Source organism: Zootermopsis nevadensis, unplaced genomic scaffold (assembly GCF_977971745.1).
Source record: "Zootermopsis nevadensis isolate Lab colony 2312 unplaced genomic scaffold, Znev_1.0 Znev_ptg000024l, whole genome shotgun sequence".
NCBI lineage: Eukaryota > Metazoa > Arthropoda > Insecta > Blattodea > Termopsidae > Zootermopsis > Zootermopsis nevadensis.
This window is the reverse complement of record NW_028259156.1, coordinates 10,000,001-10,023,693: the sequence shown is the minus strand read 5'-3', so window position 1 is coordinate 10,023,693 and position 23,693 is coordinate 10,000,001. Positions and strand designations below refer to the sequence as shown.

Genomic DNA, 23,693 nt, shown 5'->3' with positions numbered 1-23,693 from the left:
TATGCTACAAATATGAATTTGCCTGGTAAGCAACTATTCAGGTACCTTGGACATCCATGTAAACTATTAGGTGTACAAGAAGAACACATTAGTCTATTACAAACAATTCTATTCGGCAAACCATAAAGAATCATGTGATGACGAGTAGCATTCTGAGAGAACCACAACGGAACACCACAAGCCTGATGCATGAGACATTATTACAAGTTTCTGACGAAATAATCAACTCTACTTATAAGAATCATGGTGAAAATTCTTTAAAAAATCAGTGCGTAAAAGACGTTATTTCTTATTTCTTTCATAATTTTATAAATTTATGTAATCCACAAGAACGTTAAATAAATACAAAACTAAACTGTTGATGCAGCAACAACAAATTCACATGAGAGTGGTTAAAAGAATTAACAGTATACGACAACCAAAACTGACAATGAATAAATTAGAAGCGACTGTTCATATAACAACCACCAATCCACATAAATATAAAAATTAATAAAATAAACAATAAACTACCGATGTTGCATCAGCCAATCCAAAATAAAATAAAAAGTATTAAAATAATAAACTGTTGACACTAATCACTTCTCTAAGCTACGTAAAAAATAAATCGTATACCACAGATGATGAACAATGTCCAATAAAATCATGTCGTAATAAATCAAACGTTTAATAAATCAATACCGGATGTACACGAGCTGTGACGATCTTGTGGGATTAATGAGTCCCTGGACGCCTGCCTGTGACGAACGAGCCTGCAGAGAGATGGGGAGCGAAGTTTATGTACCGGAAAATTGAAACAGATCTACAAGTGACTTTAGAAGAAGCATCTTCTGCCATTTCATACAACAAGCAGATGTCGAAAAGCTCAGTTCAAGCGATAAAGCAGTTGATTTAGACAGCTACTTCCACAAAACACGGCTCTTATTTGAGAAGCTGACAGCAGCTCAACTAGCCCAGAAATTCCGCGCATTTTATGGAACTCTAAGGTTAATTACTGTGCTAGCAAGTCTGCAACTGATCCATATCCGAAAACAGATTAATCCCGTCCACACTCCCACCAGATCTCCTTAACATCCATTTTAATATTGTTCTCACATGTACCTCACTGTTCGGTGTGGTATCGTCTCTTCTGGATTTCAACGAAAATGTATTTGTCATCTCCCCACGCGCGCTACATGCAACATTCATCTCAGCCTCCTTGATTTTGAGCATACTAATAATACTTGTTGAATTGCATTAAGGGTAGGAACACAGGATGAGGGTGTCTGAGAATAAAGTACTCAGAATATTTGGGAAAAAAAGGTATGAAGTTATGGGAGGCTGGAGAGAGTTGCATACTGAGGAGCTCCAGTCTGTACTCTTCATCAAACATCATGGTGATCAAATCAAGAAGGATCACGGAGAATGAGAGGGTCGGGGCATACAACATTTTGGTTGAAAAATCTGAGGAGAAGATACAACCCAGAAGACATGGGTATAAATGGGTTGATAATATTAAAGTGTATCTCAGGGAAACAGGCTCAGGACAGGGAGAAATGGTGGGCTCTTACAAACATGGATATAAAGCTTCAGGTTCCATAAAATGTCAGGAATTTATTAACTACCTGAGGACTATTTAGTTTGTCAAGAATGACTCTGATCCATGGAGTTTGCTATTTAATGGTATTTGGTGAATAGTATATATTACGTAGCTCCTCATAATGAAAATTTCTCTACTCTCCTGTTACTTATGTCCAAATACTCTCCTAATCCGGCTTCAAACACCTTCAATGTGATTTATATTCTGAATATCACGATGGTAAAACTTTTTTCTTCCCTCAGGCCAAGAAAAGTTTTCCCATTTCGCTCGGGATAAAAAACTTTTCTTACACCAAATCCAAAAACTAACTGGCAAATTTCAATTTTCAAAAAATCACAACAGTATATGTTTAAGAATAAATTTTACTGAAATGTTATGACAAAGTTAAATATTATTTTAAATCTGCTCCTGCAACAGTTCAGATGACATAATTTTTACCTGGAAAACATACATTTTGTAACATGGTATTTAAAGTAGCATCTGTGACACTTCTATGTAAATAAGCAGACAAGATAAGAATCACATTTTTTAAAAAATCTTTTGAAGTAAACTTCTGAGTATATCTGGTTCATATCTTGAAAGGTAGAATGAATATCCAAAACTGTGGACTTACATGGTTTTCATCAGTTACTAAAGGTCAATACTGGGTTAATACCTTGGACAAGTCATGACCACTTCCTTCCCAGTTCACTGCACAAAATCAACTCTTCAATTACTTTTAACTTAATTGCAGTTGATAAGGCATAGTCAAATAACATACAATGTAATGTAATTTAAATAAATAGGGTGGGCATCAAAGCGACACTTGCACTATGACAAGCCAGTGATGTTCTGTGTTTCCCAAATTCCTCCAAAGCACAATATCCATCTTATTACAATCTCATGATAATTTCCTGCTTTCAGGAAATTCCTGCCCAAATGGCAAAATCATTAAAAGAATTACGTTACGAAGAGCTCTTTTATTGGTGACGATATTCGAGGCATCCCAGTAGGCTTCCGAGTTCTAAATAACATACAAACTAATGATTAACAATACGGCCAGGTGCAGCTCTACTGAAGATGTCTTTAGTCGATTCAACCCTACTTTCCGCTGGTCCATATGGCATCCACCAGATGGGCTAATAAGCTGCCATAAAATCATGAGAAAAGCACATCTACAGCATTACTCGCAACAAGAGACTTTAATGAAAGAACAGAGACAGAACCAGGATATACTACTACACTCTGAGAAGCAAAGAGAGTGTCATTACAGTGAACACGCACACACATTTTCCTACACCAAAGAAATTCAAGCAACAACCTTCCTCAGCCAAAGTCATAGTAACTGTCTTCTGAGATGAGATATATTCAGTCATCTGTACGTCAACCAAATGTAAAGGAAAATATGCAAGAGCCCATTTGTAAGAAGAAGCCATGTTTACTGTGAAAGATTGATTCTTCATCAAGACAAAGTACAGCTACACAACTGAAAAAAAAAGGAAACAATGAATGTTCTTCAAATATTTGAAATGTGTCAAACCTACTTGAAGTCCAGACTTAGTTCACAGTGACTTAAAACACTCTAGGCCAATTGATAGAATGCCAAAGTACTGAAGATGCTGAGCATGTCAAGAAGTCTATCATCTGACATTTTTAAATCCTGCACAGTGATGGAAAAATAGGAGTAGAACTGTAGAGCAACTATGTAGAAAAATACAGGTGCTAAACTCTTGCAATACATGTACAAAATACATAATGAAAGTATGGTCTGGAATTCATTATACCCCATGTAGCTTCATGCGTACTTTCTTGCAAAATAAACCAAGAAAATTGGTGAATGATCAAATAAAAACTGGTGTTTTAGCAAGAATTTTTATACAACAAAGGACTATAATGCTTACTTTAAAAATATGATCTAATATATTCATTTCTACATAGTACTTATTCTCTTGTTCCAGTCATCACACCCTTACAAACATATAAATAATTTCATATAAATATATTTGACTGCAGAATGACAATGTTTTTTTCAGAACATTTAACTACTAGTAAGGGTAAGTTCCTGGTGCTTATTAAGCCCCATACCAGAGAGACATATAGGGAATAGATATAGCTCCTCCCATCCTTGACCTCAGCACTAGATGAAGGTGAATGGTCAGCTTTATGCCCTATTTGATTACAGAAATACTAAAGTAGACTAAAACAACCAATACTAACATTAGATATTACTTTCTTCACTTGCATGCTAATATTTACAGATCTACATGTGATTAAGTATATAATAAACTCCATGCTTTGAACTTAAAGTACTATGTTCCATTCAAAATTAAAGATTGGTTATAGAAATGGATAAATAGTAATAATCTACATTTAATATCCCTCATGCAAAGAATCACCATTATATACTGAGAATTAAGAATAACAGCCAAATTTGTGTTAATTCTTCACTAACATGGAACAAAACTAAATAAATTGTGTAGAAAGTCTGTTAAAGAATATCGTACACAACGTAATAATACCAACTCACTCTTTGCCATAGCTTCCAGTATTCAACTAGCTGGACCAGACTACAGCCACCTAAAACACACAAACAATTGGAGTCCAAGCTTCCTTAAAGGAAAGAAATTATTCTCTAACCAATGAAACACGTGAATGGGTGTTCAGTAAACCACCAGATTATAGGAATAAAAATACCTGTCTTTCAAATAACTTTCATCCTTAATTATGCTCATATTTTAGTTATTTTTGCTTCAAAAGTTTTCTATATGCAGCCAAATAGAAACTTCTGGCACAGTCTATGATTCTAAGCATATTTTGTAATTTTCAGTTTTTTTCAATCAAATGCCAGGATAGTATTTTACAGTCCACACTTATTTGTACTTCAGTGTCACCTCGACATAGTCACAGTCCATAAACCTAGTTAACAGAAGTGTGACATAAGAAAGCACACCACTACCCACTCTTTTACTCAGACTCTGCAATTGCCACATGAACCAACTCAGTTTAGGAAGAAGTCTTGGAATCATAAACTTCCACAACTAACACACCAGTTCAAGAATTCTCTTTCCTTCACAGAGTTTCCATATTTTGGATTTGAAGCACACTGATTTGGATTACCAAGTTCTTTTACTTTGTCCATCATCTGGTATTCTAAAAAAACACATTTTGAATAATAGATATATTTTCATCCTCAGGTGTAAGAAAGAGGGGCACCTAATCTGTATGGTTCATTAGAAAGAGCTAACCTCAATCACTTCCACCTGAGGATGGAAACAGATATGGTTTTCAAAACATTTGTGTGTTTCTTAAAATGCCAGATAACAGATAAAGTCCAAAAACTCAGTAATTAAGATTGTAAAATGCCATCATCAGAAACCCTTTAGAATTAAAGCATACTAATGTTGTTAAGATTAAGTACAGTCTAGGTATTCCTTTCACAACCACATATCCCACAGAATCACTTAAAATGTTTTTAAAATTATTGTCATCAATGAAACAAAGTTCAAATTCCATACACAAACTTCCTTTGAATTGGGCAACCAGGGTCTTAGTCCCATAAGGTTTTATGACTGGTAATATTCTGGAATCTTAACATGCTGCCATAACCAATGGGAAATATACAGTGTTTTGTCTAATGTTTAAAGCATGATGCTGAAGATTCTTGTCCAATATCAACATTTAAGTTTATATGCTATCATAACATGCTGTTCCAGAAACAAATTTACAACATGGTGGTCACATATATAAATTTCTGAAGTAGGTCCTAATTTATAGTTAGCAGACCTAACAGAACATTCTAATGTGTGATCTGAAGCTTTCATGGCAGCTAAGTATAATGAATTCATCTTGGGCTACCAACTTCATCCTTGTCTTCAAGGTACCCCATGAACGAGGACAAAGATGGTTCTCAAAATGCTGGTGTTTTCTCCATTAAACCATCTTACACGGCTGGTAGACCGAGAAGAATTCAGTAAAACATTCTAACAGTCCCTTAACTTACCAATAAATTCTGGTTTTATTTACAGTTCCACAGACCTCTATATCGACCTACTGAATCTAGCCAATTTATTGTACAGACAGATTGTTTGTAGCATATTCTAATCAAGCAAATAAAAAATGTATATGTGCAAACAATAAAGCAGCTATTGAGTAGGACTGGTCAGGTAAGGTTATGATGTACAGTGTCTTAGACGGTGTTGTACTACACACTAATATAAACAAATTCATTTTTAGCATACCCGACAGAACAGACGGAGAGAGCTGTGCCGTCCATAACATCAGCAACACACTTCTGAACACACTACACAGAAAGAATCCTGCAACACTACATCACTCCGAAGGACCAGACTTGAGACATCAACTTGTCAACCAGCCTTAATATTATAAATACTGAAAAGAGATACCCCAAGAGTTTGTAATTATTCTGCAAGCAAGCATTAATTTAAATGTCCATTACAACAGCATCTTTAATCATAATACCGAATGAGAAGGAAACTACACAGCACCACTCCTACCAGACAGCTGCTGCAGGTGACAAACATCTGCGATATATGCATACCCTAGCGGTTGGTACTCACAGCTTCGTTGCAATCGATATCTCCATATCTCGTCGACCTATCGACAGTTAGAAATTAGTCCCTTCTCTATTTCCAACCTGTGGTACGCGAAATGGTAAGGGTTCGCAAATGCCTTAGGTCCTACACAGAAAAATATATTGACGACAGATTTTATATTAATGTTTTTGGCTGTTGTGCTGTGTATCTTTGTTTCAGAGAAATATATGGCATTCTATTTCTTTATATGCATACCTACATGCATTTCTGCACCCATGATCCTTTGGTTTCTGTTATTAGCATGTTATAATTTTTACTTCCTAGACCTTGGAGAGGTGAACCAAGTGGGTATGAGAAGAAAACATTACATTATGGGAGTATTATTGTCTGCATCTTCATCTAGCGTGAAAGTCAAGGTGGTCAGGACTAAGAAGTCATGTGGGAAATGGGACATTTACAAAAAGGTATTGAAAATTCTTGTGGTGAGACATTTGGGAAATAAAAACATATATGAAAATACATTGTTAGAATGGATCTAGAGGAGACAAGATTGTTAGGATGTACCAAATTGAAATGGCTCAGTATCCTGAAATGGATTACAAAAGTTCTGGTGGTACAATCAAGAATAAGGTTCAATCTGAAAACTGTATCACTGACCACAGTTAAACCAGAAAAATCCTGTTATTGTATAATTAAAAAGTGAAAAATTACTAATATAATTTTTATGGATTTATATATATATAAAATCATTTATTCCAACATTATACATTAACAGATGGGAGAAAAAAGTTCTATAGTTATAATAAATTCACAATATAATATTTTTAACATTATACTGATGCAATAACCTCAATGATGGAACTGTTCTATTGGTACACTACAATAATACTTGGCCTGTAGCGAAAACCCCTCAAAATACAGGTTCTACATGCAAATGACTGCTCAAATATGAGAACTAAAATGTTATAAGAGTCATCTAAACCAGAAAACTATAGCATACTAAGTCACAAACATGAATAAATCTTATTTCCAGTTTTACTATGACCACAACATTTAACATTGAATTTCATTAACATGGACACATTTCCTGATTTAATGTGATACTAAGGAAGTGTTAACATCTGTAAAGTTTTTCAGACTATATGAACTCTGCTTTGCAGATTCTTTATACCAACAATTAAAAATTCTTAGGAACACACATTAATGATGCATACACATAAAACGGACAATTCAATACTAAGTTAGTTTTGTTATGCACGTGGAGAACCTCTGATGCAGGAAAATGAATGCGTTGCCATCACCTGACCTGTCGGGCTATATTTGTTCAGACAGAACAAACTTATTTTGTCACTTATGTGGCAGAGACTGCATTCAATTTTCACAAGGCTCCTGCCTAATTAATACAATTAAATATCACATAAAAAATTTTACAAATACAAATGTGACAAATTATATACAAGGCTAATCATAACATTTAAACATTTTATAAAGCAAAACTCACTACATATAATGGCACCTGTGGAATGTACTTAAATTCCTCTGGAAATCCCAGCAGCAAATTGTTTGAATTACAGGTATTAATAAATTTGCTAAACTGGTGATTTTAATTCATGAAACAATGCACTGCTGATTTAATTTTCACATCCTCAAAATCTGATTGCCGATCCAACTTCTTTACATCACCAACAGAAATCTCAAAGATATTTCTAAAAACTTTACAGGCAATATTTTGTTTATGCACAGAACTGCACGTTTTCTTAATGTACATTATGAACAATGAATATGTAGATAGACACAAGGGTTCTGGGATTTAGTAATCTGCACAAACGGTCCACTTCCTCTTAATATAACTGAAACATTTGAATTCAGCTGGACAGATGAGAATAAGTCAAACTCCTGTACTTCTGTATTCAGGTCACTTTCTCTATCTGTCCGGTCAGCAAACTCAAACCCTACTGCTTGGCAAAGTTTATTAAGATGTTCTGGTGACAGCTGTGGAGAACAGTACACTTCCCAGACTCCGCATGTGTTGCGCAAAACTTTGCCAGTGTTGCTACAAAAATAACGAGGAAATTAATTAAAAATTTTGTATATAATTGTTATTAGTATATTCATCCTTGAAAATTATGTTACAATAAGAATAAAACAGTCTATGCTTAAGAGATAGAAAAAGTGGGCTGGCACATCTAAACTTACATTTATTGCCACTTTTCAGGGTTTTATAATTTTCCACTGTCTGTAGTGGAAGAATCCACAATAAAAGCTACTTATTTTTCAAAGAGAAAACTTCAGGAATTTATGATAAATTGCATTAGTGCAATTTGCATCTTACATGTTCATATGGCAACTATCTTGAAACTCTTGATTATGAATTTAAAATTAAAATAAATATGACCCTTAACAGCTTGCAGCACATTTCACACATTACTATGAGTACAAAAATATTACAGTAACAGCTACTGATATGCTGTTTAGATATCAATACATAATTTAATAGTATTAAGCTCTCATGTCATGAACTGGGCTGAGCAATTTGTATTTTGAAAGGAACTAATAAATTGACTGTCAAGAATGACAGGATAATTTAAAGCAGTAAACAAAGAGTCATACATATTATTCATTAAGGTCTAAAATCCCTAACAATATTACCATGGCAACTAATGTAAGAATATGTTCATAAATATTTTCAATAAGGCCTAAAATCCACATACAGCAAGTGATCACCAGCCAACCAAGACTTGCTTATTACAAAGATACAGTAGATTCCTTTATGTTTTTTATACCACGCCTCTCCAAATGCTTACTTTGAATGTTCATCCAACAGAAGGGACAGACAGTGTTTTTCGTCTTCCCCATCCGGACAGTCAGGCTCACCGTCACAAACAAAGTCCTGAATTACACACTTTCTTGACCTGAAATCAATAAATGTTATAATTATATCAGTGCATATTAATTATTTATGTAATCCAAATAACACTATCAATCCCTCGACTACTTCTGTATTCAGTGGACAACATCAGGCTGAACTTCACACTGTAAATTCATGTACATATACAGTGGTCCCACCTAATCTTTAACCCCCATGACAGAAGGCCACAGCAGCAGCAAACAAATTACCAGGAAGTGATTTAGTTACAATGCAAAACATTAGTAGCAGGTGGATTCTCAGTCACGTGGAACACACTTTATAATATAACTAACGGAGTCTGCTGGATAAGCTACAAAAATTATTAAATTTCTTTTTGTCTTCAATAATAATAATATGCAACATTACTTCGTACATATTTTCCAGTCTTAGGTTATACATATCTCTGAATATGTGTAAATGAACAGTAGTTCAGAATAGGTGATAAACATATCTTCGCATGTCTATAAAATAATAAAAAAGTGTGAATCACGCATTTAATGCTGTCTTCTGACAGCATGATTTTGATCCCTTCCTCTGATAAGCGAATTTACATATTGTTACTTTCTTTTTTCTGTCTTTACTTAAAATTACCCAAAACTGACTCTTGAGTTAAATAAGTACTTGCCATAGTTGTATAAATGATCATGGAAACTAATGCTATCAAAAGCTTAAGTTTTATTGCATTGCATTCTTTTAATGTATAAGAGCTTCGCACACACATGTAATTCCAAACCAATTTTGAATTTATCAACAATTTTGTCATTATATTTAGAAACTATTTAATAAATTTGGTGCAAATGACATGGAAACATTTTTTCTTTAATTCAACCTTTCGAAACTAGGGTAAATATATTAAAACAGACAAATAGAACACGTAATATTACCTTTCACACTTAAAATCACTTTCCTTACACTGGCAGACATCTGGGTTCTCATCAGACTTGTCTCTACAGTTTCTGTGGCCATCACACACACGTTCAGGTGCTACCAGACGAAGATAGTTTGTACAGTTACAAAATTCTGGCTCATCACTCCCGTCAGAACAATCCTTATGGCCGTCACAGAATGATGATTTATCAACACAGCCACCATTATTACAGCGTAGCTGGTCCAATTTGCATTGTGCTGTAAGAATTTAATCTTCACTATAATTCTTATTATACTTTACTACCCACTTCTCAGCGACAGACTTGTGAGGAATTAATTTATACCCATCTCTTAGCATTGTTATGGTCTCTACAACATAGGAGTTGACATGGACTAAAAATAAAAAATGAGTAAACAAGATACGTATATAAAATCTAGTATGGGAACTGCGTAGGAAATATTACTCAAAAAATAATATGCAGAGGTAAATATATATATGTACCTATACATAAATTGAATTCAAAATGAGTTGGCTGAGAACCCAGCTATGAGTTTTGTAGCTTATTGATGTGGAGCTGCTATTTTTATTGTCTATCAAAGAATTGGACAACTTGAAAGATTCAGTTCAAAATTATGTCAGATTAGTGTTATCTCTTGCCAGTATACCTATATGTGGACAGCTTCATTACAAAACATATTCAACTGAAGGATTTATTGAATAAAAAGTTTAGTAATAGTGGACTTCCTTACCACATTTATTCTGATGGCATTGACCGCAGTAGGTTGAATTCTCATCAAGACCATAATGGCAGTCAGGATAACCATCACACACTTTCTCAGGTGGTAAGCATTGTCCTAATGGGCACCAAACACCACTGCATGGTGGTACTGGAGCAGAATCAGCTCTCTTTTCTACAGTAATAAGAAGTCAGACATACAGAAGTCACTGTAAATTCTACTGTAACAATAAATGGCAGAAACATTTTGGAAAGACACACATAGTCATTTATTTATTTAAACAAAACTTTTGGGCACAGTTCATGATGATTACTTTTCTTAAGATGCTTAAATAAATATGAAGAAGCAACCAAGAACCATAAGTATATGATTACATAATTTAATAATATATTTTGTGTACATGATAACTGTTAACATGTAAAACATGTCTCATATAGAACTTATTGTATGTTTATGATGTATTTCTGAGAAAAGATTCATATGCCCACCTCCAATGTTTCATTGGTATTGTTACCAAACTAAAAACTAAACATAGATTTCACATAGCTCCTTTGTTGCTTTACATTCTGAAAAAATACTGCCTTGATAAAAGTTGCATATTTCTTAAAGATGCAGGGGAAAAAAAACACTCATGAATCTAAATGAAGTGGTGCTAATGTCACTCCCATCTCAGAAGTCGGGAAAATCACATGGTCATGATATACCTTATAAAGCAAAGATCATTTATCTAAAAATTATGAAAATCTAGTTCTTATTATACTGTATTCACAAAAATTATAGTTTTATTCCATAAATGTGGTTGCTATACTTTACCCATAATGCTATGCAGTGTATCTAGGTTCCTTGTAATAGCAGTGAACTCTGTGGTTTTTTGAAACCCACAGATACCATTAGGTTCATGAAACACAGCAGCTGGGTACCAGCCAACATCTGCATGGCACACAATAATACCACTCCATGGGATGTTCTCATTGTCCTAAAAGAATGATAGCTTGAAAAATAAATGCCATTTTCAGCACCAGCAACATCATTAAGAGATCAAGTAGAGCCTTTTTCACCACAAAGAACAATCATTTAAGCCAGCAAAAGAAACTCAACTACACAAGAAATTCCTCACATTTTATGGAATCCAGAAGTCCATTATCATCTTCAAAGAAGCCCACTACCAGTCCTTATACTTAGCCATATGAATCCAATCAACACTTTCCAACCCCATTTCCCTAAAATCTACTTTAATGATATTTTTCCATCTATACCTAGGTCTCTGAATGGTCTCTTCGCTTTAGGGTACCCAACCAAACTTTTGTGTGCACTTTTCATATATCCCTTGCTTACTGCATGTCCCACCCACTTCATCTTCCTTGATGTGATCATTGTAAAAATATGTGGTGAAGAATATAAATTATGGATCTCCTCATTATGCAACTTTCTCCATCTTCCTGTCACCTTACCCCTCTTAGGTTATACTCCTCAGCACCCTGTTCTTCAACACCTTCAATCAGTGTTCTTCCCTTACTGTTAAAGCTCAAGTTTAACAACCAAACAAAACAACAGACAAAATTGTAGTTTATAAGAACCCCTCTTCACTGCAATCACAGAATTTTAAGAAGTATTCACATCTCCAACTTTGTGTTGCTTCTTGGTTGTAAAGTAGTTTCATTATGTCAGTAGAGGCAACAGGAGGATAAGTCAATATTGTCATTTAAGGGCAGATTTAAAACCTTTATTTTTTTACTTCGTATCTGGCATCAGTGGAACAGCTACTTTTAAGAAAAGTATGAGAGACAACTGTTCCTCATTTGTGGTACATAATATAACTAATAACTGTTAATACTAAATTCTGTAATTTTAATATTATTTTACAAACACAACATAATTCTGTCATTATCACTAGGTTCAACTGAGTGATAAGATATATTTGGATGAGTGAAATGTTCACAACTTTTATTATTAGTCAAGACTGACTCAAAATTTAAAATAAAAATTATAAATTAAATGTATTGCTTTCCCATCCTTGAAATTCCCAATTTTAATGCAAAAGTGCATCCTAATTTAAGTTTAGTTGTCTCCAGTGAGGGTCTTTCAGTCTGAGAAACATGACAACATTTCCAATGGAAGGGTGCACTAACATAATCGTGTATGATTTATTAAACTGACAACAAACATTTGGATTAATCCCAAACTACATTTATGCAACTACTTTTCACAAAAACAAATTACACATTGTATTTTATTATGCTGTAGCAAGGTGATCCAAATTTTTTCTTCCTTCAAGCAAAAATACTCTTCCTACTGGATCCAAGAGCCAAGATACCCCTCCCAACACCTTTATGGAAATTAATAGCCAATTTACATTATCTTTAGCAATACTCATTTAGAAATTACAAATTATATGCTCAAATATAATGTTATTGAAATGTGCATAAATTACAGCAAGGCAGGCTAACTCATCACACAGACCTACCTGACAAGTTGTCTTTGCTTTATATTTTCGTCTGAAGCATCGCTGTGTTGGGTCACAACCTGACAACACTGGTTGTAGGAATACAGTGCTAGTATCTCCTGATAAATTTCTGCCAACTGCAATACATGTCTCTGCTTCTGTTGGATCTTTGTAGCTGAAACAAAGTAAATCATGGCCTCATATGCTATACTGTCACTTAGTCAAAGCCAGCTGTGGAACATTACATTCAGTAGGCTGATGTACTTTAATGCACTCTCTTGACTCCCAAGTTTGCTTAGTCTCGGAATGATACCCCATCCCACATAAATATGAACAAAATAATTATCTTATTTTCTACTCACATATCAATATTTTCAATTTATAGTTTGCTACCAGTATTGGTCTTTAAGATAGGAAAATGACATCTCTGGAACTTGTTTTCCAGTTCCCAATGAATTTCATCAGCATATGACAAAATTCAGTCAAGATCTGTTGTCTCATCCACAATGTGACAAGTTACTAAGTCCTGTTCTAAGAGTTAAAATATTTGTTAAATAAAGACAAAAGTCATACATGAATGACATTAAACAAATGATTTCATTATTATTCATGTAATATAATGAAATTTTCACTTGTGGAGATTTTTTGAGAAACATGTCAAATCCAGTTTAATTATGGATGACAAATTTAAGTTGTCTTTCCATCCATACAGATATAAGAATGTCAATAATCTACTCCATGGAGCTGATAGAAGCTGATAATCTTTCAGTTGGTCAAAACTTTGCATGTTCATGGAATCCAAAGGTTTATTATTATATTTACAAGAGTCAACCTTTGGACCCTATCCTGAGCCAGATGAATCCAGTCTAAACCCTCACATCCTATTTAACATCAGTTTGAACATTATCCTACCATCCAAGAAACGTTTTATGGGTACACTTACAAGTGAGCCAGACCAATTGGATGAACATGACGAGTGATATCTACTTCAGCATCTATTCCTGGATCGATATGTAATAGTAGCACATCATTGTATGGAACTGTCTTCATAAAGTCCACTCTTTGGACTATCTCATATGGACTCTTAGTTCTCTTGTCAATTCTTGGTACACCTAAAAGAACTGCTACATAATATTCACTTAACCTGGAACATAGAAATGTGAACATGTCTGATCTGAATACAATTAAGGTTTCCAGATTTTTTCTGAAAAATTATGTACAATTTACATGTGGTGTACTTAAGAGCTATAATGCTCCTGTCAGTCACAGATTTCAATTAATTAATATAATGAAGCAATTCACTAGACACATGACACAAACTTGTGTCATATTTTGAGATTGTATGCTTCCATTTTCCCCAAAAGCCACAGAAAAATAACAAAACCTTACAAAATATGTTTGCTCATACAATATTTGAACCAAGCACCTCTAGAATACAAACAAAATATTGTAAAGTTAAGAATTCTTAGAGAAAATTAAATGTAAAGTAGATAAACATGAGACTACATGGCTGTAATGTGAGAAACATTTTTATATACATATGTATAAGTGATAAGTAACACGTTTCATCCTATACGACTGATATTTCATGAAAGCTAATAGTGTATTACCATGTTCAGAAAAGAACACCACTGGACCCTATCCTGAGCCTGATAAATCCAGTCCACATTCCCACACCTTAATTCTTTTAGATCCATTTAAATATTATCCTCTCATCTATGACTGTCTCCCAAATAGTCTCTCCCCTTAGAATGTTGTATGCACTTCTCTGCTTTCCCATGCATGATATTTTACACTGCCTATCTCTATATTCTTTGATCTTATCACCCTACCAAATTTACTAAAACAAAGAAAATTAAGTTGAGACTTCTCTTTTTTGATTTTAACTGTTATTTTATGGTAATAGGGAATTTAAACCCACATTTTACATGGCTGCTAGATGGACTTTTTAACAGCTTAGTAATATGCCAGTGTGACATAGAGACAGCTAGATTAAGAGTAGGTAGTTCCGCACAGGTAATAAAAGTTAAAAGTGTAGGGTCTCTGAACATGCAACATATTGAGAGCAGTCTATTGATTTGATATATTCTAATTATTGCTTGACATGCAACAATCTCTAAGCACTTACAAAATATTCCCCATGGCTACTGCATCAGTCAACAACCAATGGGAGTTTAGCAGAATGGCTGCACATTTATATTCTCCATGTACATAGACTGCTGCATGCCATGGCCATTCATATTCCTGTCTTGCACTTGAAAGTGCATGTAGGTAGAAAGCAGATGCACCACGCAGTAACTGTGGCCAGCACTCCACTTCTAAACCGGTACAGAATTTTGGTGGTAAAGTGTCCTTGGTAACATTAGAGCTGGTTATGGCAGTCAAAATGTCTTCAGTGCTAGTAGAGACATTGTAAGTTTGGGGTGATGCTACTTCCACCAGAGCATCATGCTTCACTGTAATATCACTGAATGAACTGAAACTACTGCAAAACAAAGAAATAAATAATTAGTAGTCTGGTAGTACATACATTTTTTTTATCATTGTCTATGATCAGCTTGACCGCCGTGACCCCTTTCAGGGTTTTCTTGTGAAATTACTACGGTGGTCTCACCTTTCCTTCCGTGGCCAGTCTTTACCCACCAGACTGGAAGAGGAGATGCGGATAAACATCCATGCCTTGAGTGGGACTCTAACCCACGGTCGCAGCAGCCAGGAGCATGAGGACCATGCCTCAGACCGCGTGGCCACTGTGTCAGCATACATTTTTAAACTAGATTATAAATAGAAAACTGTACCTGTGTCAGTACAGGACTGAATCATGAAACTGATAAAATTAAGTCTAAAATGTTCAACACGCGAGAAAGTTTCAATTAAAATTGTAGTATGATATATACAAGATTCTATTTTTTTAATTGCTGAAAGCTTTATCTGTTAATTGTGATCTGCTAGGTTGTATTGTAGGATTAATCTAGTGAGAAAGGACATGATATAATACAGATGGAATTAGAATGAAGTTCTGAGATTACAGATTTGGGAATATTATGGGAAATTGTATGCAGCAGTGTCCTATATACCATGGATGTTACTTTTTGAAAAAGACTAGAAAATAACAAGTTCAATGACAAAAATGGCAGACATTATAATGTGCTCCTTCCTCAGTTTCTTACCTGTAACCAAGATAGATACATATGTTTGAAGCTAGCACTGTCTGATCCATTGCTTCTGTCACACACATTGGTTCCCATTGCCCATGAAGACTAACCGTGAAAATTCCTTTTGATCTGATATGTGAGAATCCGTCTGCATCAGTCTGAATGTTGAATCCATTTGTTAGTGCAACTGTAATGAAATAAAGAACAAGTAAAAAGATTTACAAGATGAATATGATGATGACTACAACAAATCCACACATTTTAATATCTGCCATTCTCTCATGGTGCTTCACCTGAAATGCTGTTATTATATCTTATTCCGAGTCCTAATAGAGTTTAATTTAACAACAGTTTCTAAACTACAGATGTTATGGAGTCAAATAAGAAGATAATTGCAAAAGGTACAGATGGTAGTGGTTATGGCATATTTTAACGTTTTATCCTGCCATTTTAGTAGAGAAAACTGAAGAAAACTCTTGATCAAGAATCAAACCCAAGATGTCCCAAATGCAGAAGAGGAGTTTCACTTACTCAAAAATAATGTTCAATGGACTCAAGCAGAAATATTCTAAAATATTAATCAGAATACAATGTATATTGGTGGATGGAATACAGACTAAAACACCTCTTTTTGGCATTAATTTAGTTCATAGTTAAAAGTGTTTTTATGGAGTAGAGTGTAAAGTATGAAAAACTCAGTATCATGTAAATGAGCATGTTTGCAATAATGGTACATTCCATCTTTATGTTTTTACAAGATTTTAGAGATTGAACTAATCCCATGGTTCAAAGTCTGATATCATTTCTTAACATCAGCATCAATTATTTGAAGTGCTGTTCTACTGTACATCACATTTTAAAATGTATACTGTTCATCTTTGCAATAACAGAAACTGAAGGAAATGTAAACTTTTTTATTCATATTAACTGAAAGAACCAATTATATTACAACCACAATACCAAATCAAATGTACTAATAATCTGAAAGCAGCAGAAGGGAATTTGAAAGTGTTATAACTATTAGATTAGATTAGATTATCTTCACAAAAAATATTCATCAGATAAAAATAGAGTTGCCATATTTGGGTATCGTTTATATTAAGCCATACTTTCAAATTTAGAAACTGCTAGATACAAACAAGAATCAAAGGTATCTTACAACAGTCACGTTCATCTTCATTTTCTGGACAATCCACATGATGGTTGCATTTGTAGACAGCTGGAATGCACTTCCCACTCCTGTAGCAATAAAATTCATCCTCAGTACAGTTATCTGGAAGAGGCCAATAGTTATCATCAATTTCATGCTCCTCATTCTATATATTATGTAGCACACAGAACAATATAAATGACAACTTAGGAGGATGGACACAAAGATGATACAATAAGTCCATGATTAGAAAATATATGAACATATATGTTATAAGTAAGCAATAAAATTAACGGCATTCAACAAATTAAAATGTTTCTATGGGAAAGGTCACAATGCAGACAAAATAATGTATGTTGTAGATTTCTGTCCTCTGGGTTGCAGTGCTGTATACCCTGGTAGAAGTTTACCAACGTTTCAGAGATGTTTACAGCCTCCATCATCAGAGTGATGATGGAGGCAGTAAACACCTGTGAGACATCATGGTGACAGCAGAATCAGTAAGCACCTCTGGAATATCAGTAAACTTCTACCAGACTATACATGTCACTACAAACCAAATGACAACAATCTACTTAGTTGCCATCATCATAACCCTAAATCTAATGAAATAATAGATACTGTTTTCTGTCAACAATACATTAATTGACCCTACTTCATCTATCACTTTATATTTAAAATAAGTGTTTGTAGAGGATTTCTAGACAGCTATGGACTGCCATTTCACTTACAACAGTTTTGTTCATCTGTACCATCTGCACAGTCTAAATAGTCATCACATACAAACTGTGGGCGGATGCTAAGCAGCTCATCTAGGCACGTGCACTCTGTTTCATCAGACATATCCTCGCAGTCCACCATGCCATCACACATCCTTGTCAATAAAATCTTCTGTGGAAGCCTGATAACATACCATTCCTACATGTAACTTATAACTGAATAATTAATACATTATCCATTTCTTTAGCATGATTAAAACTTTATTTAAAATATAACAATTTTTTCTCAATTCTGTGCCTTCTTTATGGTAGTTTATGATTTTCTCAAATGTGTTTACAAAAAAATTGTCTTGGCTACATGGTTTATGATCTGTTGATACATTGATCCAGTCAGTATACCTAATGAATATTTAACTTGTGAATCAGAAGCTAAGAAAAGGAAAACTGTGATTGAATCAGTATTAACTGGATGTCACAACTGTGTCATAACTGCACACTTTTTATGTTACCACTTGTTTCATATTAAATTTTCTAAGCATTGATCTTTAAGCTTACTGTTTGGGTCAAATGTAAGTCAGGTTTATAACTAATGTTAAGTTTGAAAGATCCAGCAGTTACACATTTCTAATTATTATTTACTAGTAGTACTTACTAAATACAGTTTAATAACTTACACTTTGCAATTAAAAGTTGAACTGGAAGTAACATTCATTTCATCACTGGAAGGTGCATGTGTTGAACCAGATGACAAAAGTGTTGAACCAAGTGTTGAAGATTTGGATTCAAACACTTCAGTGACTGAAATAGTCATCTCAGATTCATAATTTTTGTTCAAAGGCACTAATGTAGTAACATCTGCAGCATATGTACCAGCAGCTTTATTGATTTTCAGTTCTATAGACTCTGAAATTCCAGCTTCATCTTCAACTGCATTTATGTAAGTTGTGGATTTTAAAGACTGTTCAGTTAAGTCTGTAAAAACTGAGCCTTCAGTTGTAGCTAAATCACTAACAGTACCAGTTACTGTCAATGATTCTGAACCCACAAAACTTTCAGTTAAGTTGATGTATTCATCAAGAATTGAAGCAGCTGATATAAACCCTAATTCAAACATATCTTCTTTTCTTGTTGCATGATTTGGTATGGTTGCAAATAATAAAGATTTTGCCTTTCTGGCTGATTTGACATTTGCTGTAGAGTATGAATCAGAAGAAATGTCAATAACTGTAACTGCTTCTGTTGGTGTCATATCATTAAACACTGACTCAGCTTCTCTTGTATTAATATTGTTCAAATGCATTACATTAATAAACTCATTTTCTCCTTCTGTTACTCCATCTGATTTGGTTTCTTGTCTGGTTAATTCATCAGGTCGAATGCTAGTTTTCATTGTATTATCAGATACTGTATTGCTCTGTGCTGTACTTCCTGGCATAGTGCTACTTTGTGTTTCATGAGGCACTACATTGCCTTGTATTTCATCATATGATACCATGATATCTTCTGTCTTGCTATGAGACACGCTACTTTGTGTTTCATCATAAATCATTGAGTTTCCTGGTACTTCACCAAACAATATTATTTTGCCTTGTGTTTTACCACTAGACACTGTGCTACCTTCTGTTTCACCATGAGACACTGTGGTACCTTGTGTTTTATCTTCAAACATTGTGTTGCCTTGTAATTCACCATAAGATATTGTGCTGCCTTGTGTTTGACTCTGAGACATTGTGTTATTTTGTGTTATTTCTTCATGTGTAGTATCACTCTGCATAACAAAATCAGAAGTTTCATCAGTCTGAATTTGATCATCAGTTATATTTTCTGGTTTTATTTCAATAAAAGATGTGTATGTCTTTTCTGTATTATGCGTTAATAATTCATCTGCTGTAGTTTGTACTACTTGCATGCTTTCAAGGGAATGAATGTTGAATTCTGGTTTCCTATCATAATGACTTACATTAGCTTGACCTAACATTTTCTCACTAGGAAAATCAATTAGTGAAACATGTTTATCGTTAGATAAATCTCTGGTAACTTTTTTGTGCAATAGTTGTTTTGAGTTTTGTTTTATCCTGTGAAGTAAATCCAATTTATTTTCCATTATTTCAGAACTTTCAGTTGTATTTGGTACTTCTGAATGCTCATTACTTGTTCGATTTTCTACCATTTCTTCATTCCATCCAATAGACTGTATGCCAGTAACTGGAACTCCTCTTTCCATTGATAGATTGCTTTTTCTTCTTAGCAGGATTTCCTTTTCAGACTCTCTTCCAGCAAGTAAGTGTTGTTTTATGTCATGAACAGTCTTTAATGAAGGTGGTGACAAGGACTGACAGTTCAGTTCATCTTCTGCATCAAGACAATCAACCACTTTATCACATTTCTTTCTTGCAGATAAGCAACGGGTGTTTCCCACTGAGCACTGTAGTCCAGGACAAGAGACGTGAGAAGTCTTCATTGGGAGATGACTTCCACCTAAAATACAAGTATCATGCATCATAAAATATTGTTCAGTACCTTCAAATAAAAGTTGATTATTATGTTAGAGCTTGTTTAATTTCATAGATGTAATTTTTTATGCACACAATTAATTTTTATTTTGATTCAGGTCTTCCATACCTAACCTTTATGAAAGTTTGATTAAGATCATGACATTTGTGATGCACAGTATTGCCTAGTAACAATTATTTTGTTTCTTTCCCTCTTTCCTTCTGTTTATTCTGCCATTCCCTTTTACTATTTAAAAACAAGTTTGAAGTATTTTTGGATCATATAGCAATAAACAAACCTCCTACTACACACACACACTTTACTTTCTTTCTTATTTCTTTTTACGATAATGTATTTAACACTTTGGGGTTACGGCTTAACCAGCTTGAAAGCATAAAAAGATACTTTTAGTTATCCTGAAAAATTAATACTGTAAATGAGTAATGATTAAATGAGATGAGTGAATGCAATGAGAAATTATATTTCTTGAATAAAGATCCTAGTTTCTTAGGAAATACAAATGAACAAGATAATGGTTTATTCTCAAGCTTACTTGCTTTCTCTGTAATCCAGTTTATAAACAATGAAACTCTGGTATATGCTCCAGGCTCATTTGGACGAGCACAACCTTCCCCATGGCTCACAATACCAGCAACATACCACTCCTTTGGTTCCTTTTCATGCCTGCAATATATCAACATTTTAATTATAATTTTGACAATTTGTGTGTAGTAATTTACATTTCTAATTTGAACATTTCTTGCATAAAGTATACACAAATAAAATTAATATACAAGGTAGGGACTGTCTGTTTGGCTACCTATCTACATTTAATCTCTGAATCTACTGATTATTCTAATGATATTTGGAATTTGGGACTACAATAGGAGTTAACAGGGGAAATTAGTATCTGTTAGTATCAGTCCAATATAATACTCACTTCACACCAAGCTCAAACAGAACTTAATCAATTTTGTTAAAATTGTTCCATGTACAAAGAATTTGTACACATCATAAGTACAGACCTTAATAGACTCTACAGCATTCATACGGAACATTCATCAATATAATCCATATTTTACAAAATATAAAGAAAAATTATTTATGACCTTTTAGTACAGTATCTAATATGAGCCGCTTTGCTATGATAGATTAAATACATACTTTATCAATAACTTTATTATTAAGATTTCAGATATATTAATGAATAGGTAGATAGGAATTCTGTGAAATGACCACAACCACTTCGATGTTTATTTTCACACCTTTCCATCTGCATTCATCCACCAATTTGCCATGAGGTTGTACAAAATCACTGCATAAACCAAGAAACTGTAAGTGGTATCATCCAGTATAATAGATGTGAACATTACTTAGCACTGTTTATATGTATTGTAAGGTTTCTTGAAATACTGGAGAAAAATTAAATTAACCACTCTGCTAGTATTTGGAAATGGTGAATTTAAATAGTCCAACAAAGGCTTCATATTTATTCTAAAATTAAATTGTACTCACCTGCAAAGAAGAGGTCCACCACTGTCTCCTTGGCAAGCATCTCTCCCACCTTCTTGTACACCTGCACAGAGCTCTAACCCTTCATTGTCTTCTCTGTGCTTGCAACTTGACAGGATGGGTACCTCCACTTCTTGCATGTGATCAGCTATGAAATAAACACACAGCAGTATAATATTAATAGTAAATTGTAAATGTAATTGGTACTGGTAAAAGTAACTTTTGTCAGCACTACCACTAATGAAGCCACAGTTTGTTTATATCATACAATAAAATTAATGTAAACAATAAAAATATGAAATATAAACATACAACTTCTTTATTCTCTCTATATAAGTAAGCATATATGATAATTATATCCTTATTATAACACACACTTTAATAAAACTTTCAAATAAACAGAAGTGAACTTGAAAATGGCTGCCTTCTGGGATGTTGTGCCTCTGTAAGTTTTTCCTAACAAACACAAACTAAAAATAATTCATTTGTCTTGATATATTAATGTCACCAGAGCTTATAAATACTGTTGTAGTTAGGGTTGCATTTTAAATAGAACTCAGAACCTATAAAAAATATTATGCCTATGAGACTTTTCAATTCTTGTGAAGCTAGAACACATCTATTCTTTCTCTAGTTTCCATATATCACCGACTCTCTTGATTACTAACACCATGGAACATATCTTTCTTGGTTAAGTTAACAGTAACTCAGCCAGAGAGAACATCTCTCATATTTTATGGAGCCTGAAGGTTCATTATCATATTCACAAGAGGGTGCCACTGGATTATTCTGAGCATAATAAATGCAGTTCACATTTTAAAATTTTATTTCATTAAGATTCAGCTTAATATTATCCTACCATCTACACCTAGGGTTCTCATGAAGTTCTCTGCTTTCTCTTTCCATTTATTTATTAGTCTAATATTTAGTCATTATTCAGTCAAAAAGCCAAAACTCTTTTCAACATAAACAAGATAAACTCTTAAAGAATCCACAGCAATGTTTCTAAGCTAAAATCATGCATGTATACACAGACACATTCTAGAAATAATATGTTTTACTTCAGGACTAAAATACACATTGTCATCACATGATCTAATTTAGTTCTCACAATAATTATAATAACCATAATATTTAAAACAACACCAAGAAAGAAAACTTACGATCAGGGCCATGTTCAACTGTGGCACCCCAGCCAACAGCAGTGCAGATTGTACCAGCAGGTGGACCCCAGCCTTCAGGTGGCAAGCAAACAGGACGCACCCAGCGATTCAGTTGAAGTGGGTTCTTCAGTTGCATTAAAGCCAGGTCATTCTTCATATCAGAGCGATCATAGTGATCATGCAATACGATATGCAAAACAGTCTGTGTTTGCTCTGCTGGTGAAAATGAAAAGCGCCGCAGCATCCCAGCTTGCACCTCAAAGTAGTGCTTGCTAAAGCTGCAACACAGTTTTTTCATGGTGAACTTTCCAATTGAATTCGCTTACTGTAAAAGGTATAAGGGATACATTAACAACAAGAAATAAACTCAAAATTCTTATTTCCTATTTATCCTTTCTATATGCAGCACATGAGATACTTTGTACTTTATAAAC

General features: G+C 34.1%; 2 protein-coding genes and 1 long non-coding RNA gene across 9 annotated transcripts in view; 1 reads left to right on the top strand and 2 right to left on the bottom strand.

The window, feature by feature from the left end:
- LOC110831959 (uncharacterized protein CG43867) overlaps positions 1 to 6,111 on the bottom strand; it is a 112,947-nt gene extending 106,836 nt beyond the window's left edge. For 4 of the 5 annotated variants that reach the window (XM_022068504.2, XM_022068507.2, XM_022068508.2 and 1 more), the window contains exons 1-2: positions 5,797 to 6,111; positions 4,086 to 4,135 (exon numbers count right to left, since the gene is read on the bottom strand). The gene's annotated coding sequence lies outside the window, so the exon portion shown is untranslated. The remainder of the gene's footprint in view (positions 1 to 4,085; positions 4,136 to 5,796) is intronic. The other variant, XM_022068505.2, reaches the window with a different exon arrangement.
- Positions 6,112 to 6,163: 52 nt separating this feature from the next.
- LOC110831957 (uncharacterized) lies at positions 6,164 to 20,639 on the top strand. Its single transcript, XR_002543760.1, has 3 exons — positions 6,164 to 6,229; positions 6,436 to 6,575; positions 20,489 to 20,639. It is a non-coding gene; the product is annotated as an uncharacterized LOC110831957 (long non-coding RNA).
- The window catches only part of LOC110831956 (serine protease nudel), a 32,896-nt gene continuing 16,030 nt past the window's right edge, over positions 6,828 to 23,693 (bottom strand). For all 3 annotated transcript variants that reach the window (XM_087355436.1, XM_087355435.1, XM_087355434.1), the window contains 15 exons: positions 23,260 to 23,537; positions 22,100 to 22,244; positions 21,138 to 21,268; positions 18,766 to 20,569; positions 18,104 to 18,273; positions 17,382 to 17,495; positions 16,238 to 16,409; positions 15,196 to 15,552; positions 14,011 to 14,211; positions 13,089 to 13,242; positions 11,438 to 11,600; positions 10,637 to 10,798; positions 9,904 to 10,144; positions 8,916 to 9,023; positions 6,828 to 8,164 (listed from right to left, as the gene is read on the bottom strand). In XM_087355436.1, the coding sequence (XP_087211562.1) occupies positions 7,879 to 8,164; positions 8,916 to 9,023; positions 9,904 to 10,144; positions 10,637 to 10,798; positions 11,438 to 11,600; positions 13,089 to 13,242; positions 14,011 to 14,211; positions 15,196 to 15,552; positions 16,238 to 16,409; positions 17,382 to 17,495; positions 18,104 to 18,273; positions 18,766 to 20,569; positions 21,138 to 21,268; positions 22,100 to 22,244; positions 23,260 to 23,537 (4,486 nt within the window). In that variant the 3' untranslated portion in view covers positions 6,828 to 7,878. The remainder of the gene's footprint in view (positions 8,165 to 8,915; positions 9,024 to 9,903; positions 10,145 to 10,636; positions 10,799 to 11,437; positions 11,601 to 13,088; positions 13,243 to 14,010; positions 14,212 to 15,195; positions 15,553 to 16,237; positions 16,410 to 17,381; positions 17,496 to 18,103; positions 18,274 to 18,765; positions 20,570 to 21,137; positions 21,269 to 22,099; positions 22,245 to 23,259; positions 23,538 to 23,693) is intronic.